The 22,516-nt window shown below is 44.0% G+C and overlaps 1 protein-coding gene across 1 annotated transcript; it reads right to left on the reverse strand.

Moving 5' to 3' along the window:
• Positions 1–1,021: 1,021 nt before the first annotated feature.
• On the reverse strand, positions 1,022–11,855 carry LOC116832196 (ketosamine-3-kinase). Its single transcript, XM_032792743.2, has 6 exons — positions 11,621–11,855; positions 7,437–7,588; positions 5,081–5,172; positions 4,470–4,552; positions 3,824–3,946; positions 1,022–2,659 (listed from the first exon to the last, which is right to left on the reverse strand). The coding sequence occupies exons 1-6, from the start codon at positions 11,759–11,761 to the stop codon at positions 2,321–2,323; spliced, it is 930 nt and encodes a 309-aa protein (XP_032648634.1). The 5' UTR covers positions 11,762–11,855; the 3' UTR covers positions 1,022–2,320.
• Between the last annotated feature and the right edge of the window lie 10,661 nt (positions 11,856–22,516).

Below are 22,516 nucleotides of genomic sequence, written 5' to 3' on the forward strand. Positions count from 1 at the left end.
TTATTGAGGAGACATCTTGAGAAGCAGGGATGTTCATGTGAAAAATTGGACCCTGGTTGCTATGAAGCCAGCCAGCTCTGTAACAGACAACTGGGAGTAGGGGGGAAGAACCTACTTTATTAGATGGGAAAGGTTTAACAGTAAGTATAGACCCAGGTTCATGTTTTATTCTTTTGTTTTGTAACAATTTGTTTCTATCATTCCTTTGTTTCTAGTAGAATCTGTATCCTAAGTAAACCACCTTTTGTGTCATTCCAAGTGCAGTGTGCTATACAGGAACAATGTACAAGGTAAAGCTGGGGTATACTGCACCTTTGGGGGCAGAGGATCTGTGATCTCTGTGAGTAATCAGTGTCAGGGACTGTATAGCACAGGGGAACACTTCAAAGAAACTCAGAAATTGGAGTGTTCTTGCTAACCTGCAAGGCAAGGCCCACCGGAAAGGGCCTGAATGACAGAGCTGGTGGTGTTAGGAAGCTGACACCCACCTTGGCACATGCAAGACTACCTCAGTGCTGAAGGAAGGAGGTAACACAATAACCCACTGCCCTGGGTGCCCCAAGAACCATCACACTGGGTTTTTATTGGGAAGGATATAGGACCTTCCTATTCTCCAGGAGTTTAGAGCAGCTTCCCCAGTCAGGAAAGTAAGCCGCAAGCTATTCATACAGACAAGCGACAGACAACAATAATCAATCAGAAACTAATATTTTATTTAAACAGCAGGAGATGAGTAACAACTTATGTTGCCAAGCAAGGTTTGGGGTTTTTTTTTCCAGCCAACAATTAACAGCCAGTGAAACTACTTCTAGGATTAGGGGAAGGAGAAATATTCGAATGGTAGTCACCCAAATTCGTATCAGTACTCACTGCAAAACCAGCGGTCAGAGAAATTCAGCAAATCAGAGTACCAACTTAAATACAGTGAAAAACATTTCAGTTCAATAAAAATCACTCCCACATGCTTACCATGCATGTAAGGAATCATGCCTCTCTCTCACCTACCTGGTATCCTTTCATCGAAACATCACTAGAAGCCCACAACTAGACAGCAGAGCTATTGTTTTAGTGTTACTGTCCTGCAAGCACACATGGAACAGCTACTATCCTGCAACCTAATGTTTTCCTGCATTAATTCTTTGAAGAAATTTTAGTGACACAGGTATTAAGTGGTGAGATGCTCTTATGTGCATCAACAGTCCAAGTTTGACTTCCCTTGGTCTTGAATGTGCCAACAGCTAAGTAGTGCAGTTTGTGGGGCTCTAGGAAACACAAAAAGACACATCATAGCTCCTGCAGTGTGAATTCTGGACAAATTTTGTGGAAACTACTCACTGATCTAATGGCACTGAATTGCCCTCTCTTTACTTGTGGGTGATGGCAACCACAAAAATGATGGTCAGTTGTCTGTGCCAGTCAGCAGTACCTCCCCAGAGGAAGTGTACATGCAGCCAGCCCTGCCTGAAGACATCCAGCAGGAGAGGAAACCCTATCAAACAGCTCCATTCAAAAAGCAGGATGGTATCAGTTCTGAATAGGCTCTAGCTAGAAGCTGGTTGATTAGCAGACATAGGACAGCCTGGGAATGTGCCAACAAAACCCAAACACATGGTGTCACACAAAATATGAAACATTTGAGAAGTCTGTACACAGTACTATGTAATAGGATGGGCAGAGGACTGCACCCATTTGAACCATATTAAAATTGTTCATGGGTAGCCCTGAGCACTTTTTATTCCTTTCTAGGTTTCATGTTAACATGCTATTGCTTTGGTACCTATATCTAGAAATGCACGACTGAAAAGAATTTGGCCGAACAAGTAACCAGAAGGAAAAGTCTCAATGAGCAACTCCTTCAGCTACTTGCATTGGTATGTAAGGAAAGGCCTTTCCATTTCACCAAGCTTTTCATGCTGATTTTTGAATCAATGTGCAAGTGCAAACACTTAATATGTGGCACAGTTGGTCTCGGTCATAGGACCTCTTCAAGTTATTTACACTCAAGAGTTTTCTTCTCTAATTCAATCTGCCAAAACGGAATTGTACAACAATACCCTGACCCTGCAAGTTCTTTCATGTAACTCTAGAATTAGCACCGCCTGGGATACAAACTAATAAATTATTCCTGCAACAAGTGACTAGATCTTAAAGGGATGGAAAATGCCACAGCTGGGATTCAGTAGGACTCTCTGATTCTAGATCTTTAGTTGTGCAAAGAGGGAGAGGGTCAAGTATCTGTTTTAATATTATTGTGGTTGCCTCACCAAGAAGTGTGAGTTTTCCCAAGTGGGGGGGTGAGATACTCTGCTTGAGGGTGAAGTCATTTTACCAGGTTTCTCATGATGTTTAGAGAAGACCCTCTGTACCCTGATCCAAAATGGTTCCAGTGGTTCATATAATGGAAAAGCTGGTACAGTTTGAGTCGTTTGTCAAACCCTGAAGCTTTGGGAATTTTACTGTGGTAAGCAGAGTAAAAAGAGTTGCTGAAGCCACCAAACATCCCGGCTATCGCAAGTTCATATTCTGAATGACCATAGAAGGAGGCAGGGTCAAAAATAATGGGGCCAGAGTCATCCTCAGCTACATTTCCTCCCCACAGATCCCCATGAAGGAGAGCAGGAACGATTTCCATGTCACAGAACAAACTGGGTATCTTCAGCTGGGGAGGGAAAAGAAAGCAAGAGTTACCAGTGAGATGCCTCAAGATGAAGAATGGTGGGGTATGAGTTACTTTAGGCAGCAGATGTTGAAATCACTAGGGTAAGCATACATACACACACACACACACACACACACAAAAAGGTTACCAAATATGAATTCAACATTCTTAAAAATTAGCTGGTTAACTGCCAATCAAAACAGACTGGTGCCTTTTGACATTTAAAATAAAAAACTTCAGAGGGGGACAGAATCACAGATACTAGTGATTGAAGACCAGAGTCATCCAATCCTATATCCCATCCCCAAGCCTGCAATACAGGGGAATGTCTCAGTTAAAAGATTCCATCTTGTATTTTGTCATTTCTTCCTAACTTCAGAAAGTGTCATAACTGCTTTTCAGTGTTATAAAGTCCAAAGTTAAAAATTCACTCGGTAGGCCAAATTTAGCCAGTTGCAAACAAATTCAAAGATACTGCTCCACTGGAAGAAGGGGTAAGAAACCTCCTATTATCCATGAGTAGAGGATGGTGTCCCTAGCCTCCGTTTGCCAGAAGCTGGGAATGGGTGACAGGGGCTGGATCACTTGATGATTACCTGTTCTGTTCATTCTCTCTGGGGCACTTGGCATTGGCCACTGTTGGAATACAGGTTTCAGAGTAACAGCCGTGTTAACCTGTATCCAACTAAAACCTTTCCAGCACATCAAGGATCTACAACCTATCCTGAAGGATGATCCATCACGCTCACAGATCTTGGGAGACAGGCCAGTCCTTGCTTACAGACAAGCCCCAAACCTGAAACTGTTCTTTTTGTTGGAAGACAGGACAGTGGGTGAGATGGACCTTTCATCTGACCCAGTATGACCATTCTTATGTTCCACAAAATAGTGAGAAAATACTTAAAAGTGCATCCACTCAAAAAGATGAATCCAACCCTTACATGAAACTCTAACCCTTTAGATTATAGCATTGGGGGACATTGCATGAAGCCATTCTACCTCCACATAAAGGGTGTTGTATAGTCTTTGGGAATATATGTTCCTTTCTCACAAAATCTTAAAACATTCCAACAGAAGGTTGGAGCTAATTTCTTTATTAAAAGAAAAACCAACTAACCCACACATAGCTATCAATAAATTAAGAGTCACAGGGAGCTCTTCTACCTGAAGCTGTGCCCAAAGTTCTCTTGCCTCCCTGTCTCCTGAATTCTTTTCAACCATATCCATCTGGGGCTGGATTCGCTGCCTGGCATAGAAAGTCACCCAGTCATTCTGCCAGTCATTCACCTGGAAAAGCAGGATCAGAGGTTAGGTACTGGACACACAGCATAAGACAGGGTAGCATTTTTTAAATATAGCCTTTGAGGAAATAAAACAATTTGTGTCTTGATGTCTGTGTAGTGCAAGGTGTTACCATTTCAGTTGTCTATTCTAGCCAGTGTTCAGGAAAGGTTCAAGTCTTCTTTAAAATCTCATTCATTGAATAAAAGCAACAGCAGAGATATTACAGGTACCTAAACCCTAGAGCTCCAAACCCTAGCTTGGAAAGCAACAGCCCAAGACATCTGGAACATATTAATTCCTAGTGTAACTCCATTGAAATCAATGGAGTTACATCTAGAATAATCTTGGCCCTTTGTGTTTTCCAAAGCAAAGCAAAAACTCATCTCTTACAATCCAAACATTTGCTCTTCCACAATTAGAAAAATGTGTAGCAAAGTCTTAAAGTGTTACATTTAAATCCCTAAGAATGTAAAACAACAGAAATGCTAGTAGGTTAAATAAGTTCCAAGACTTAAGCAGAACCTACTTGTGGGAGATAGCCACAACAGGTGACTGTATGAAAGCCAAATCGATCCACGAACTGGATGTCTGTTTGCCCCCCACTTTTACCTTGGAAACCAAAAAAATAAAAACATAGGTTACAAAGATTGTAAGTATTTGCAGTGTAGGTAGGCTTTAAATCAGATGGAGATACAGTAGTTTGCTGGTAGCAGACAGCTTACACTGCAGTATCTTTATTAAAATGCCTTCAGTTTAACATTTTCAATCTTATCCTAAAGTTGTTTTAATCTTAATCACATCATCTGGTGATATATTGCCTCTGAAACAAAGCTTTTGTAGGTAATGATCTGGAATAAACAGTGAGGACAGCAAGTCTAAGAAATATTTTACCCACAAAAGAGATAAAGAGTTTTCTGCTATTTGTGAATCTTGTTTCAAATACAAAAAGGAATATGTTCCAAGTTTATTTGCATGACAGTGTTATTGGAGCCAAATAGATGTTCCTGAAATAACAAGGTCATTTTAGCCAAATAGATGTTCCTGAAATAACAAGGTCATTTTAGCAACTGCCTGTTTTACAGGTTATCTGTTAACTAGCTTAATGTTATTAAATTTACAGACAACTATGTACTGTACCAACAGTGTTCCCTGCTTTCTTTAACTTCTCTCCAAGTCTCTGGTTGTGAAGGTGGAGATCAGCCAACTGTGTTCCAAGCTTTTCTGAATGCCTAAGAAACCAAAATAAGTACTTTTAGCATCACTGAATCATATAGTAACCAGTGAATTCACATCTTGATATGCAGGGAATTACTCATGTACATTTGCTGAGAATTTTTCCACATGCTCTATCTGGAAGCAAAGACATCCTTTTGAGGAGAGGAAAAAAGCTTAAGACCAAAAGATTCTGAAAATTGTATTTATTAGGACACAATGGCTATTTCTCACGTGACATTGAAATGAAAGTAAGAGAAACCCTAATACAAAGTAATTACTGCAATACAACATTTCTGCTACGTATTAGCTCTACATGAGGCCTGTACATTTAATAATCAGCCTGTGAGAAGATCATGCATCATATAGCCTATTAGTTTTTGTACCTCCAGCTACATTCTAGAGGCAGGGGACAAGTTGGATTTACTCTTTCCTGGGCTCTACCTCTGCTAAAGTGTCTATTCTTTTCATCATTTCATGCCTCATCTATTGCAATTTTATAGCTCTCCGAGACCTCTGCTCTCAACATCAGAGACCAGAATGCTAAAGCTAGACTGCTCTCACCCTCAAGGAAACAAGACCAAATCTCCTATGGCACCTTCACTGGCTTCCTATCTATCTCCAAACAGAACTGAAAGTTATCCTTCTGCTTAAAACTCCATATGAATTTGCTCCTCTTGATTTCTGAGCTCATATCCATCTCCTCTGCCTTCTCATTCTAACCCTCTATTCTTAGACTTTTTCCAAGTTCAAGCTCATATTCTCTAGAAAATTTTGCAACTCCTCCCACAATATAGAAGCCTACCATGTAATACTCAAGATACTAGCCTCCAAAGTTACCTTAAATTCACTCTCTTAGTCTTCACCTGCCACATCATCTCCCTGAATCCAGTGCACTGTCATCTCTTCTAGTTGTTCCTGTTCTAACACGGGGCCTGATCATACCTCTGAAATTAGTACATCAAGGATCATATTCAAGCTCATCTCTCCACAACTTTCACAGAAAGGGAGTTCAGCCACCTTTGCAGCAGGATCCCTTTGATTCCCTGGACCTCATAGCGGGCTCCCCATGAATCTAAGCATCTGCCAAGATCGGAGGGGGCAAGAGGAGGAGTGAGCAAACTGAACAGACATGCATCTCCATCTCCTGATCCCAGCACAGATCAAGGAGGACCTGTAGCACAACCAAACACTATTACATTTCTGCAGTCTTGCTACTTGATGGGCTCTCTAAGCCAGCTCCGAAGCCCAGAGGGGTGAGGAGGGCGCAACTCAGCTCCCTGATGGAACAACTGAGAACAACCTCCATAGTGGGTTTTCTTCCAGGAAAGAGGACAATCAGGATCTCAGATTTTAAGGTATCAATATTCAGGACACAAACTTTATCTATCTGGAAGTGCAATGTACACCCCTCCTGTGCTATATAAGGAACAATAAATAGTGCTTCGTATCTCCCAAAAGTGAGAATCACATGGCAAGATGATCTCGTAGTTCTTTTCCCTAACTCCTACAATTCTTACTCTGAAATCTTCATAAGAACAGCCATATTGGGTTAGACCAAAGGTCCATCTAGCCCAGTATCCTGTCTTCTGACAGTGGCCAATGCCAAGTGCCTGAGAGAGAATGAACAGAACAGATAATCATCAAATGATCCATCCCTTGTCACCCATTCCCAAGTTCTGGCAAACAGGCTAGGGACACCATCACTGCCCATCCTGGCTAATAGCCCCTGATGGACCTATCCTCCATGAACTTATCCATGAGAGGACCCTTCCTCTTATCCCATGACAGCTTTCTTTGCTTAAGTGTCTTTGGTGAGGGACCTTGTCAAAGGCTCTCTGAAAATTGAAGTACACTATATCCACTGGATCCCCTTTGTCCACATGCTTCATATAGTTTCAAAACCCCAATGTGGTCCTCAGGCCAAAAAGTTTGCCAACCCGACCTAGATGTCTCGAGAGATCCGCAACCTTCGCACAAGGCGGGCAAGTCACCATATGTTTCTCCCGGTCATTGCAAACCCAGCTATCTATGTTTCTAATGACTGAATCCCCCATAACTATTGCTTCTCTTTTCCCAATAACTGGAGCTTCTCTTCAGTTTATGATTGATTCCCAGTACACAAGTATTGTGAGATACTAAGGGGCACTGTATACAAAGTGCAGCTTCCCCTCCTGTCCCAGATATATTATTTTTTTCACTATATCAAAATGATTTTCATCCCCAAAACAAATCTAAATTTCTGGTCACAGCAAGAAGCAATGACACAATTAGAATTTACCTATTAAGACTCCTCATTTCCAAATGCTCCATCACAAATAGAGTGCTGCCTCCTGGCACGTCTATAACTTTGATGGGTTTGGGCACCTTTACTGTCTGTGTTTGCAAGATGGCTGATAAACTTTCCATTTCTCCCTCAAACATTCTTCTGGCCTGTCAAAAACAAAGGAAAAATGTCACTCCCTTTGAATTCTCTTATGGCTAAATGAAGGTCTTTCCCTAAGTAAACATTTTAAACAGAGAGTAGCTTGTTTTTTGCTAGAGCAGGTACAAGATACCAGCAGTCCAGAGTTGTGATACCTACACTGCTAAGTCTGACCTATAGACCTGACAATAATTTCAGAATTACACAAGTTCCTATCCATAAACCTGCTCCTATAGAAGCAGTGTGGCTTCTAGCATTTTACAGAGTCAGGCAAATAACAACAATTGAATCAAAGCCTGGGTCACACATCGGAGGCTCCATCTCCATTCATGGAACAGAGTTCACATGCATACTGCTGACAAAAATACTGTGTTCACATGATGTGCAGCATCTGAGTAGAAAAATGGATACAAACATCAATAGATACATTAAAAGGACAGTGTTAAGTGTTGGTATTCTGTGTAGCTTTGCACAAAATCAACTGTAGCTAGATTTTTAGGTAGACTAATATTAAAATGGCTGCTGCCATCCCTTAAGTTTGTGTTCACAGCAGAAATATAAAGAATGACTTTGTGGTTAACCTGCAGCTGTGATGTTCTTTCAAGTGAGAATCTAGTCAAGTTACAACTTTAGGTCCTGATTCTGACAATGCCACACATGTTGGGTAGTACTTATTCTCCATTGACTTCAGTTGGACTAATCACATAAGTAAATACTACTCAGAGAGAAAGGGTTGGACAAAAGGTCTCTTAGAGAAGCTGCAGTCTATGCTACAAGCATTAATGAAACTAATTAAATCTAACTGCCTAATGAATAAAATAGCAACAGAACAGTCTGGGGCCAGACAGATGAATTAAAATCACAGGACAAACTGCAGTGGGCATTGATTACAAACTCCCCAGAATGGAGGCAGGCAAGAGTTCTTGGATTATCTATTAAGGAGTTTGATATTTTATGACTTACAAATGCCTACATTGGTTAAATAAAATTGTATCTCTGCCTGAAATATTATGCCAGGCTTAAGCCAGTTGCAAATTTTGATAGAGTAAATAACTAAAACCAAACATTTATAATACAGCTGCTGATATAGCATGTTGCTGCATACACAGCACAGCATTATAACACAGTCAGGTGAAGTTTGCTTTCATCAGCACTCTGCATTTATAGACACATGCAAAAGCATAGAAAACAGTGGCCGTCTGAATAGCAAATTAATCCAGGGCTTCTGACTTTTTTGTTTAAAACAACATCTCTCCTTTATTACTCAGCACCATCCTGCTCCTAGTTCTCTCAAGCACTCCCAAATGTGCTGAAAGAATTACTGCCAGAGTGTTGTACGTATTAACTGAGGCCCAAATGAAAGCACTAGGTTGCCATCACTATTGGGTGCTCTAAGTCTACTACTAGACAATAAGTCCTTTCATCACGGTTCCAGCTGGGACCTCAGCATACTTGAGTGACATTGTTACCCTGCTGCTCATACCGCCAAGCAGGAAAGGGAAGAAAGACTGGGAACAGACATAGCACTTTCTTTCAATTTTTTACCCCAAGCTGTTGTATTACAGGTAAATTGTGTTTTCTTCCATGTGCCCATTGTTCTCCTTCCACCTAGGGTGTACCCTTAGAATATCTTCCTCTTATAATTTTCCTCACTTCCAACAGAAACACAGAACTAACATTCTGTATAAGCCCAATGTTCCATCTAATGCACTATCCTGTCTCACACAATGGCTTATACCAGATATTGAAAAAGAATATGCAAGAAACCCCATCAAACACAATTATGGAAAAGCCTGCTCCATAAGGGAAATTTCTTCCTGAGTGCAGGTAGCTACAGACGGACTTACATCCTAAAGAATCACAGAAATGTAGGACTGGAAGGGACCTAGAGAAATCATCTAATCCAGCCTCTTGTGCTGAGGCAGGACCAAACTATTCACAATAGGTGTTTAGCCTGTTCTTAAAAGCTTCCGAAGACTTGGCTTTCACAACCTCCCTTGGAAGCCTATTCTAGAGCTTAACTATCCTTGAAGGTAGAAAGTTTTTCCTAATATTGAACATAAATCTCCCTTGCTGCAGATTAAGCTGATTATCCCTTGTCCAACCTTCACCCAACAGACATGGAGAACAATCAATCACCATCTATCTGTTTAATAATAGCCATTAACATATTTGAAGATTATCAGGTCCCCCTTGGTCTTTTCTCAAGACTAAGTTGTTTTTTTTAACCTTTCCTCATATATCAGGTTTTCTAAAGCTTTTATAATTTTTGTTCTCCCCTGGACTCTCTCCAAATTCTCCACAGCTTTCCTAAAGTGTGGCACCCATAAATGGACACAATACTCCAGTATAGGCCTCACCAATGCCAAGTACAGCTGTCTTACATACAACAGTCCTGTAAATACAGCCGAGAAGGGTATTAGACTTTTTCGCAACTGCATCATTGTTAACTCGTATTCAATTTGTGATCCACTAGAACCCCCAGATCCTTGTAATCAGTACTAGCCAATTATTTCCCATTTTGTAGTTATGCATGAGACTTTTAATTCCTAACTGAAGTACTGAATTTCATCTTGTTGATTTCGGAGCAGTTCCCTAATTTGTCATGGTTGTTTTGAATTCTAATCCTGTCCTCCAAACTGCCTGCAACCCTCCCATTTCAATGTCATCCGCAAATGTTATAGGCATACTCTTGCTCCATTATCCAAAAATATTGAATAGTACAGGACCCAGGATTATTGTAAACAAGAGATGAGAAGTAATTCTTCCACTCTACTCCATGCTGATTAGGCCTCAGCTGGAGAATTGTGTCCAGTTCTGGGCACCACATTTCAGGAAAGATGTGGACAAATTGGAGAAAGTCCAGAGAAGAGCAACAAAAATGATTAAAGGTCTAGAAAACATGACCTATGAAGAAAGATTGAAAAAACTGGGTTTGTTTAGTCTGGAGAAGAGAAGACTAAGAGGGGACATGATAACAGTTTTCAAGTATATAAAAGGTTGTTACAAGGAGAAGGGAGAAAAATTGTTCTTCTTAACTGCTGAGGACAGGAGAAAAGGGAATGGGCTTAAATTGCAGCAAGGGCGGTTTAGGTTAGACATCAGGAAAAACTTCCTGTCAGAATGGTTAAGCGCTGGAATAAATTGCCTAGCAAGATGGTGGAATCTCCATCATAGGAGATTTTTAAGAGCAGGTTAGACAAACACATGTCAGGGATGGTCTAGATAATACTTAGTCATGCCTTGAGTGCAGGGGACTGGACTAGATGACCTCCCGAGGTCCCTTCCAGTTCTATAATTCTATGATTACATCTCCAATACATTAGAAAGGATAAAGCAGCCTATTTCAAACCTTTGTAGTAAGGTGATGGAGCACAATAATATCTGTAGCGAGCATTACCATTGCCATGTTATCATGTAGGACATTAAATATACCACTGTTCTGCAGTCTATGGCTAGCTGATATTGCCAGGTGTCTGATACAGATACAGCTGCTCACTCAAGGACCACCAGATCCTGCCACCCACCCTAGCAATCAGTTAAGACAGATACTTAATTCCACCCCACCCAGAAGATGGAGTCTGTATCTCCAAGCATGTGGCGTAAGCCTAACCATACCCCACACCAGCTCTTGGAATAGTACTGCCTTAGGGAGGCTAGCAAACATCCATCCAGCACGGTCCTTCAAACAGGAATTACTAGGCATTTTGGTGCCGTGGTACAACCAGCTCTGCAACTACTCACTCTTACACCCGAGCCTAAGCAATGCTCTCTCCATCCAATCCTGAAAGGTGAAGCCAGCTCATTTTTAGCACGAACAGCCCTCCAATTAGTCCCATTACCCAAAAGAACTACATGAGCACCCAAGCGCCCAGTGAAACCCCGGCTCAGTATGCAAGCCCCCTGTGAAACCCCTTGCCACCCTGCCCAATTGCCCGCCGCTAACCCAGCCCCCAGGGGAGCCCCAGCCCTGCCGCTAACCCAGCCCTCCCCCACCCCAGGGGCGCCTCGGGCCCCCTGCTAATGCAGCCCCCCCGCACCTCCGCCTTGGAGTTGCTCTTCACGTAGACCCGGCCCGCGTCCGTATCGTAGCTCTGGCCCTGGCTGATGCAGCCGCCACCCGAGTGGCCCGTGGGCCGCAGCACTGAGGTCCCCAGCTCCCGCTTCAGCGCGGCCTCCATGCCGCTCCCCTGGCGGCGCGCGCGAGCCAGGGCGGGTGGGGCGCGCGCCGAGCAGAGCAGCTGCAACAGCCCGGCCTCCAGGAGCCTCGAGACTCTGCCCTTGCTGTCACTGGGCATGCGCAGTGACAACCGCCTGAGCAAGCCCTAGGCAGTCACAGGCTGGATCTGCGTCCCCAGGAAGGCGCGAGGCTGCCTGTTCTGGGGGACCGGCCAGGACCAGGGGGGGCCACGGCTTTGCATTAGGGGAGGAATCATTTCTTTGGGGCAGAGAAGGGCTGTGGGGGAGGGGAAACTGCTTTGCATTGAGGCAGGCAGATAATGACTGATGCTGGGGTCAGTGCATTGGAGGGCAGATGGGTGCTGTAGGGGAGGGGTTGCTGCTTTGCAGACTGCATGGGGGAGAAAGCTGAACCCCAGAACAGAATGTGAACTAAAGAGTAGTCACTGCTTTGCGTATGCCTCTTTTCATTTTTTTGGGGAGGAGGGGGAAATTGTGGCCCAACAGGACAGGAGATAAGGACCAAAGGGGAGCCACTGTTTTTCCACATTCACCTTCCCTCACCCCCTTGTCAATGCAGTGACTAGGCCAAATAATTCTGGAGCTTTCCCTGGTTGTTTGGTCCACACTGGGTAGGTGCCCACGCTAGTCTAGTTAATATTGCCAACAGTTGCTTCTCTTTTGGAGTGTTATTTCACAAACAGAACGTAAAAATGGTTCTCTTTCAACTTGTTTCCCTTGGGTGTGTGTAGAGTCTTTCCTAATATAAGTGCAAAGAAAGCACATGTACAGGAAAACAGTTTGTAGGGAAATGTGTCTAGTGTCACTGAAACAAGATAATAGCAAACTACTGTGCTTTTAAAAATATTTGGATTCAGTGCTTTCTGGTTATTACAGAATAATATAATAGATTTATCCAAAAAGAATATTTTGCTAATAGTAGGAACTAACCAGAGCAGCTATATCAATATGTTGTGTGAAATTATGCTTTCTAGTGTAGCTATAGCTCCTGAGTAGCTCTATGAGCAAACAATATTCCTTTCCTACTGAAATTGTTTTTGTTAATTTATTTCACAAAGAATTTTCTATGGCAACTAAGAATTGCCAAATTTAGAAGTCGAAAAGATCCTTTAAATCAGGTTTTCTCCACCCAGGACCCAAATTGGATCAGTGTAACAATCCTCACTCAGCAGTAGGCCAGGAATCATGGCCAAACAGGGACACAGCTCCCATGACCAGCAAGGGGGAAGTGGGGAGGAAGAAGGGGTGGTTGTTAGGGGAGTGCAGGCCCTCCAACTCCACCAGGTTCTGACCCAGAGTGGCCTGCTTAAGACTGCTTAAGATTGCCCTCTCTAGGCCATTTTCTAGAGAGGGCAGCCTCTCCCCAGCTCAGTCCAAGGCTTTCCTCTGTTGGGGAAACCAAGAAAATTAATAGTCCATTAAAATAAAGTCATCCATGCTACTGTCCAGGGTCCATATATAAAGGAGAGGGGAATACTTCCCTCTCTGACTGTTTCTGGAATAGATCCTCCCTTTCCTCAGACAGGGCCCTTTAATCTATTTTTATTAGAGACTTCAACATTCCCACTGCAGGTCTACCACCAAATGAGCTGTTTCCTGGTCTTTTAATTCCTCCACCAGATGGAGCATTTGCTTCAGGTGTGATGAGGCGGGACTGGCTGGGCCCAAAATAATTTGCTTATCCCATTGTTGTCGAGTCTGGGGTTTCTACACCCCATCACAGTCACCAGAATGTCTCTAAGGGTCATGGGCAGCTCCTGTCCCAGGGGGCTGGCTGGGCTTGCCTCTCTTCTCCAAGGCACTGCAACTTCTGGGGTCTAGCACTGCTCAGGTTTAGCCTTGCTGTCATGATCACAGGAATCCAAGTAGGCCAAATTTGAGTAAGTGGCACTGCAACCCCATGAGCCAGGTCACAACTCCCATCACACAAATTTGGTCCAGTCAGTGGGGCAGGGACAAATCTAAGCAGTACTGCAACCTTGGAGGCTGCATTGCCCGGAGTGGAGAGACAAGCGCAGGGAGCCCAACAGCAAAGAAGCTGCAGGAGCCACCACTGTGGGGTTAGTGCCAAGCAGCACCCAACCTGCTCGGGGGCAGGATTGGATTGAAAGGTCCTCCACTCCCACACTGTTTACTGGGTTGGGACAGGCCATAAACATTTACAAATGGGTAATGAGCCCAAACAGGTTGAAAACCACTCCTTTAGATCTTCCATTCATCTGCCTGCCAGTGCAGGATTGCACCCTTCCATTTATTTTCTAGTATTTTGTTTAGTCTTAAATATTTCAAGTGATTGTATTCCCACTGCTTCCCTTGGGAGAGTGTTCCATACTTGACTACATTTTACTGTCATGATGACATGATGATATTCAGGCTATTTTTCCCTTTCTTAATTTAATCCCATTGTTCCTGAGTCACCACACTAAAAAAAATCCTTCCGTACTTAGTGTGAAAACTCTTCTGCTACAGTGTCTGTAGAAACTTACCTCCTTGCTTTGGACTAGCTTAGCTAAACTAGACATATTTAATTATTTTCATCTTTCCTATATTAAAGCCAGAATGTAATTAATGTTTTTTTTAACCTCAAAGTTACTGGTGTGTAATCTCATCCTTAGCAATGTTTTTATCCTGGTAATTTTTCTTTTAATTTTAATTTGGAAATGTTTATGCTCTTGGGGCCCAATGCAGGGGGAGCATGCCATAGTTTCTTCACAGCTTGGGGCCCTCTGCAACAAGGCTCTGGGGCAGCAGGAGCACTTGGCAGGTGGGAAGCGTACAGGGGTGAAAGTAACATTCAACACTTACTGGTATGGGGGCCAGCTCTGGCTCCTGGAAAGAGCGCAGCCTCGGGCAGAGAGGCAAGGGCTGGGGGGTCAGCATTATCCAGCCAGTCCATCCGCACTTCTTGGCCCATGCTGCCCGGGGCTCCAGCAGTGATTTAAAGAGCCTAGGGCTCTGGCTGCTGCTGTACTAGCGGCAGCAGTGGCCAGAGCCCCAGGCCCTTTTAAATTACAGCCCGAGGGCAGATGCTCTTTTTGTCCTGCCCCTTCTCCACCCCTGGGCAGCGGCTGGGGGTGGGGTGGCAAAAGGGGCAATGACATTAAAGCACTGCCACTGCAGTGTTTTAAGCAGGGTCCTTTGCTGCGGCAGCACTTTAACATCAGCTGAGTACGGTCTGGTACCACTGGCCACTTTTTACCAGTATGCCGTACTGGCGTACTTTCACCCCTGGAAGGGTAGCAGGGGTGGCAAGTTATATGGGCACATAGTGCCCGAGCTCCAGCAAATTCAGGGCACAGGGGCCCAGCTCCACCAATGTTTGGGATGGGTCTTTCTCTGCACACTTTCCCTTGAGCATCCCTGCTTGTGCCCTGGGCAAGTGGGCGGCCTGCTGCTGCTCCATGCTGTGCTCCCTTGCCGGCCACTGCCAGCTACAAAAGGGAGTGGCGCCGGCAGCAGGGTGAGGCGGGCAGCACGATCACCACTTGCAGAGAGAGGAGGCGCACACATATGATAGCAATCTCCCCCCACCCCCAGCACCCACCACAGGGGAGGCAAGGGGGCTTCCTGAAAGGGGCCCGGCTCATAGGAGCACATGCAGTGATGGTGCTGGGTGAGTGTACTGCTGCAGGGGAGAGGGCTGGGGGGACTGTGGAGTCCTCCTCTCTGGCCCCACCTCCGTCATTGCCCTCATCCCCAGCCAGAGCCCTCATCCCCCCACACCCCAACCCACTGCCCTAGCCCTGTGCTCCCTCCCACACCCCAAACCCCTCACCCCCAGACAGAGCCCTCATCCCCCACACGCCCCACATTGTGCAATATAAGAACTGTTAAATGCTTACTGTTTCTAGTCCATTTTTACATTATTTACAAAAATATATATCGGCTTACAAGGCAGGTGTGGGGGGACGGGACTTGGACCTGTTCTGGCCACCACCAAAAATTATACAAACCAGCCGCCCTGAAGGGTAGAGATACTTCACTCCCCAGGAATCTGCTTCTTACCTTAACCCCAACTTTTCAGCAACCCCATGAGCCTAATTAGGATCATAAGCCTTGATGAGCCTATTGTGGAACATTGAATGGCTTTCCTAGATTTGGCAGCACCACTTTGATCATTTAGTCTGACCTGCTGTGTATCACAGACCAGAGAATTTCACTCAGTGATTCCCGCAGTGAATTATGCTTCCCTGTTATGTAAGTGATATTATCAAGCCCAGTAACTTGCATTATCTCCTGTCCTCCCCATAAGCCACAGTAGGTTGAAGAGCCTACTGTGGTTTATGGGGAGGAGAGGAGATAAAGCGGATGAAGTCTGGACCCCCTGCATGGAGCCTGGGAAACAGCAGGAAGAATGGAGGATGGAATCAGTCTTCACTCCCCTGGAATTTCTCTACAGAGGTCAGGGAGCAGTAGGAGGCATGGGGAAGTGTCTCCTCCACAATCCACACATCTTCCCCTCCTCCCTGGCTTCCCCTCTTCAGAATTACAAAGAATAGTACCAAACAGGCAGGGCACTTTCCAGGATAATTAAACTAACTTGTACAGTCTGATCTCTCCCTATTCTCTATGGCTCCAAGCCATAAGGACATATGACCACTCAATAAAACTGACCTGAGAAACACCCAGGCCTGGTCTACACTACGCGTTTAAATCGATTTAAAGAGCGTTAAATGGATTTAACGCTGTACCCGTCCACACTACAACGCCCTTTATATCGATATAAAGGGCTCTTTAAATCGATTTCTGTACTCCACCCCGACGAGAGGAGTAGCGCGAAATTCGATATTAACATATTGGATTACGGTTAGTGTGGACGGAAATCGACGTTATTGGCCTCCGGGCGGTATCCCACAGTGCACCACTGACCGCTCTGGACAGCAATCTGAACTCGGATGCAGCGGGCAGGTAAACAGGAAAAGCCCCGCGAACTTTGAATTACATTTCCTGTTTGCCCAGCGTGGAGCTCTGATCAGCACGGGTGGCGATGCAGTCCCAAATCCAAAAAGAGCTCCAGCATGGACCGTACGGGAGATACTGGATCTGATCGCTTTATGGGGAGACAAATCTGTTGTATCAGAGCTCCGTTACAGAACACGAAATGCCAAAGCGTTTGAAAAAAATCTCCAGGATACACAGCGCTGCATGACAAGCGTAACGGAAAGCCAAGAATCAAATGGACGCTCATGGAGGGAGGGGGTACTGAGGACTCCAGCTATCCCACAGTCCACAGCAGTCTCTGAAAAGTATTTGCATTCTTGGCTGAGCTCCCAATGTCTGTAGGTTCAAACACAGTGTCTGGCGTGGTTCAGGGAATAGCTCCTCAGTTTCTTCCCCCCCACCACCACGTGAAAGAAAAGGGAAAGAAAAATTTCTTGACTTCTTTCAATGTCACCCTATGTGTACTGAATGCTGCTGGTAGACGCGATGCTGCAGCAGTGAAGAGCAGTATCCGCTCCTCTCCCCCCCCCCTGGTGGTAGACGGTGCAATAGGACTAGTAACTGTCCTCATGAACCCCTGAGTGCTCCAATGCTTTTTAACTGAATATTGGGGGCGCCTGGGTAAGAACAGGGAATGATTCCTGGTTACTCCCAGTAGATAGGACAGAACGGCTAATAACCGTCTTCATCATAGCAACTGGGGCTGAGCTCAATCAGCCCCCTCCCTTTCCTGTGTAAAGAAAAGATTCTGTACTGCCTGGACTGTCATAGCAGCAGCATGCTGTGCTCCTCTCCCCACACCGCTTAATGTCCTGCCTGGACTATCATCGCGCCGGAGAGCTGCCTCCCCCTCATTTTATGTCACTAATCAGTGTTTCTTATTCCTGCATTCTTTATTACTTCATGACACAAATGGGCAGGACACTGCCACGGTAGCCCAGGAAGGTTGGGGGAGGAGGGAAGCAACGGGTGGGTTGTTGCAGGGCACCCCCTGTGAATACTGACACGGAGCAGCTGTGCTCTCTGATACACTGGTCCTCTAATACACTTGCCCCTTATTCTAGGCAGGACTGACTCTATTTTTAGAAACCATAAGGGAGGGATTGACTCAGTCCCAAGTGAGTCAATCCCAATTTTGCTTTTGCGTTGCGCCCCCGGCCGATTTCAGCCAGGGGCACTCATGATAGCAGCGGACAGTACAGAGGGGAGAGATAACCGTCATCTCATTGCCAGTTTTCTCCGGCAGTAGACGGTACAGAACGACTGGTAACCATCTCTGCTATCATTGCAAAAGCAAGTGAATGCTGCTGTGTAGCGCTGGAGTATCGCCTCTCTGTCCGCGGCATCCAGTACACATACGGTGCCGGAAAAAAAAAAAAAGCTGAACGGGCTCCATGGTTGCCGTGCTATGGCGTCTGCCAGGGCAATCCAGGAAAAAACGGCGCGAAAGGATTGTCAGCTGATGTTTTCCCGGAGGAAGGAATGACTGACGACATTTACCCAGAACCACCAGCGACAATAATGATTCAACCCAGAATTCCAAGGGGCGGGGGAGACTGCGGGAACTATGGATAGCTACGGAAGAGCTACCCACAAATGCAACGCTTCAGAAATCGACGTTAGCCTCGGACCATGGACGCACAACGCCGAATTACTGTGCCTAGTGTGGCCGCATGAAATTGAATTTATAATATCAGTTTTATAAAACTGATTTTAGCTAATTCGATATTATCCCATAGTGTAGACGTGGCCCCAGTGTCAAGTGTATGAGGTGCTGTCTCTGTGTTTGACACTGGGAGCTTGGAGAACACATGGGCTATAAAATTACAAGACTGGGGAAAAACTTAAACCTTGACTAATTTTTATTTAAGTAGCACTTCCTAAATTCTCAGGGAAAATTCCACTCATCCCTGACTTTTAAGCCAAGCAATTTGAAAACAAATTGGTTATGCCAACCAAAATTTAAAGGGAGCTAGAAAATGCAGCTTAGAATGGAAATTCCATTTAATTTTGTGACAGGTGTACCAACCCTGCACCGGGCATGAAGAAGTTACAAAGTAGCTTTGGGCTAAGACAACCCCATGCCTCCCAGACATGCCAGTCTTGGAAGAGGAGCCTTCAAAAGTGAGAAGCTCAGTTCAGAAAGCTATAGTGTGGGGAGGGGAACAGAGTGTTCATCCTCAGCTCTCAGGAAGGAGTTTAGTAGAGCACCAAGCTAGCTTAGGGTGAATGCAAAAAACAAACACTAGGACACATGGCTGGAGGCTCAAGGTAGGACAGTGGAGCTGCTTTTTATTTGGGTTAATTTGGTTTCTTTTCATTTGTTACCTTGAGGACTGAGACTGGGGGCTGAACTGTTGCTGAAAATGTGAGCCCTCTGAGGAGAGGGCAGATGTGCTGTAGGATGTAGCCCCAGGAAGAAGCAAGAGGTCTGACCAAACAGACCTTAATCACTTGCCACAAGGATCCTTGGGCTTGAACCCACAGTAGAACGAGGGGTGGGTTCCCCTACCTCCTCACAGGGAAGACCTAGCCAGAAAATCGCAGACGCAAGAAGCTAGAAGCATTATTGGTCCTGGATGAGGTCTATCAATGCATGTGAGAGACTGGGAGTGCTAGATGAAAACCTGATTTACCCCAAAAGTGGCGAGACCAAAGGTCACCCAGCTGGAAGGCTGAGTCACAATGCAAAATAGGACCATTAGTGGACCTGAGCAGCAGTACACAGAGAACAAAACCCTTCAATGCTGCTCCTAGCCAGGAGGCAGTGCTCCAGCTGGTGTTGGGTCACTTTGCTGCCGGTCTTAATTATGGAGTTGCAATACACTCCTCCATAATGCCATCAGTAAATAATTGTATAGCAAGCTGTACTGGAGAATAGTTTAATATTTAATCGTAAGAGATTGGAGTGCAGTTAGCTCAAAAATTGGGGAGACAAATTGGGTTGTTGTGGGTATAACAAGTGCTTTCCTATTGGCCAAAGCTGTAGTGGTAGCCTCATTAATTACATGTTGAAAAGAATCTAAAAAAACCATCAGACCATATCCCCAATTTTCTCATAAAGATGTATCAAAATAAATCTTAACCAAATACCGATGTTAAAGTAATACAATGTAGATTCTTCCTGCTGAGAAAGAAGAAGTTAATGACCTACAAGGCCATGCTGTAGAGGGAAAAGAGTGGGTTGACATAGGGTATACTCATTTTTTCCCTCTTCTGTAGATTGCTTGCTCCTCATTTTGAACATTTAAAAAAACATTTGCTATAGACTCTTGAGACCACACCCATCCGCAGTGCTTAACTGGCGCCAGGGCTGAGCCCCAACACCTCTGGGCTTGGCAGTTGATATCCCTGGCACCTCTGGGCTTGCTGCATCAGTTATAAATGTAAACAAATGTATTCAGCTCTGGCACCTTTCATTACAAGTTAAACACTGCCCTTCTCTAAGCCCTGGAGGGAGTTCTTCATCAAAGCTTCTCTCTTTTTTTGATACATGTTGGCGTTCCTGTGATGTCCTTGGTGGTTAACTTTCTGTTTAAAATAGTGTTTCCCTCTGTAGAGGAGAAGATAACTGGTACCCTGGGCTGTGAGTTATTTGATGAGTCATCAGTTAATACATCCTGAATAAAACACTGCAGCAGCTGCTAATTTCTGTTTACTGCTTGACAGTATGTACAAAAAAAAAGGTAATTGGCATTTGAAGCTTTTTATTGGTTGGGTTGTGTACACACACACAGAGAAAATGTTTTTTCAGATCCAAGTCTCTATTTGGGTGAATGTAAGGCAAATATACTTTGGGCTCCACTCTCCCACATCCATAGATGGTGGTTCAGGAAGGATGTAAGAATTTCTATTCCAGAAAGAAATTATTTAACATAGTCACAGATTTGCTGTTAATGCTTGTTTTTATCATTCTTTAAGTGTAACTCATACCAAAAAAAAGGAAAAACCTGGTTTTTAAAAAAAGGCTACAGCTACACTACCACTTATGTCACTCAGGAGTGTGAATAAGCCACTCCCCTGACATAAGTTACACAGACCAAAGCACCAGTGGGCCAGTATTACATCAGTGGGAGAGCTTCTCCCATCAACATAGATACTACCGCTCATTGGAGGTGGATTAATTAAGTCAACAGGAGACTCTTGCCCATTGGCGTAGAACCACTGCACTAACTGTGCAGCTGCACTGCTGTAAGCTCTCTAGTGTAGCTATAGCTCCTGAGTAGCTCTATGAGCAAACAAGAATAATGAAATAAGCAGAAAATCAAATGACTCGGCACTTACACCCTGATTCTGTAAACATACTACTCATGGTAGTAAAGTTAAGCAGATGCATAATTGTTTGCAGGATCCAGGCCGTAGTAACACTCTAACTCTCTGCAGCCTTCCAAAGGTATACTTTTGGCAGAATGTTAATGAAAGTGGGACTAAAGTCAGAAGACCTATCTTCCTGACGTGCAGTCAGTGCAGGAACTGGTAAGAGGAGAAATCATCATCTTTGTCATCCATTTGTGTTCAGTCCTTGGCCCCCAGTCTAAATTAGAGTAGTTTGGTTTGGGCAGTGGTCCCATGGTCCATTTCATATGTGGCAAACCCTGCCCCATTAGGTTCCATTCTTTCCAAATCACATTTTGGTGAGAAGTTTAGATAAAATCTTCATGGTCTGACTCACTTCTAATAGGGAGACTGCTGTTCTGAAACTGCACGTGATAATTAACAGGACAGTTGTTTTGAGTTTCTCATAACAAAAGGGAAAACATAAACCGAAGGATTAATTGCAAAGCTGCCACTTTTGGAAACCAATGTTTGTGAGTTATTCCTTTATCTTGAACTGTAGGTAATTAATTTTTTGCAACTCAGACTTGTTCTGACTTGATCTATATATAAAACAATATATAATCTGGGGAATTTTTTTAATTTCCTCTCCTGTTTTTAAAAGCATTATTTTCAACTGTTACTAACCAGGCAATGATGATACTTTAAAGTGGATTAGCAGATACTTTTACATCTACTTGAACAACTAATGGGTTAAGGAACTGTGGGCGTATTCCTAGTCCACTAGTTCCTGTATAAAGTGTAACTACGAACTGCTCTGCAAAACAAACCTGGGCTTGTCCCAAGCATTTGTTCCTAACATGATTACAAGTAAATGTCAAAGGTAAGTGGAAATATTCAGGAAAAGGGAAACACTCCAGCGCTTCATAGTTTGATATCAAAATAAACATTTTAAAAGTGTAAGTTTTATTGCTATAAAATCTTCTAATAGGGAGACTGCTGTTCTGAAACAGCACATGGTAATTAACAGGACAGTTGTTTGAGTTTTTCATAACAAAATGAAAAAACATAAACTAAGAGTAAAAATCCAGTGAAGTACAATTTAACCATCAGTTCTACCACTTCAGGAATTTAGCTCCTGTCCTTCCTTTAGCTGTCTGCCATAACGAAACCTGAAGAAATGTAAGGAATGAACAGATTACCACCAGCATGAAGGTTTTAACACTATATATTTAAAAAAAAAAACTACACACACAATTGTTACATGTAATGTATATAATTGATCATAATTAACACTTAGCATTTGTATAACACTCTCCATATGAGGATCTCATTTGTGGTTTAAACCTCATACCATACCTACTGTAAAGAAGTGTTAAGTAATTTCTTTTCTTTATGTTAAAGATGAGAAAGCTGAGGCAAAGAGAACGGAAATGACTTGCCTGAGATCACAAAACAAGTTAATGTTAGTAGTGGGATTAGAACACTAGTCTCTAGCTCTCCAGTGCTGTGCTCTAGTC

The sequence above is a fragment of the Chelonoidis abingdonii genome, chromosome 13 (assembly GCF_003597395.2).
Source record: "Chelonoidis abingdonii isolate Lonesome George chromosome 13, CheloAbing_2.0, whole genome shotgun sequence".
Taxonomy (NCBI): domain Eukaryota; kingdom Metazoa; phylum Chordata; order Testudines; family Testudinidae; genus Chelonoidis; species Chelonoidis abingdonii.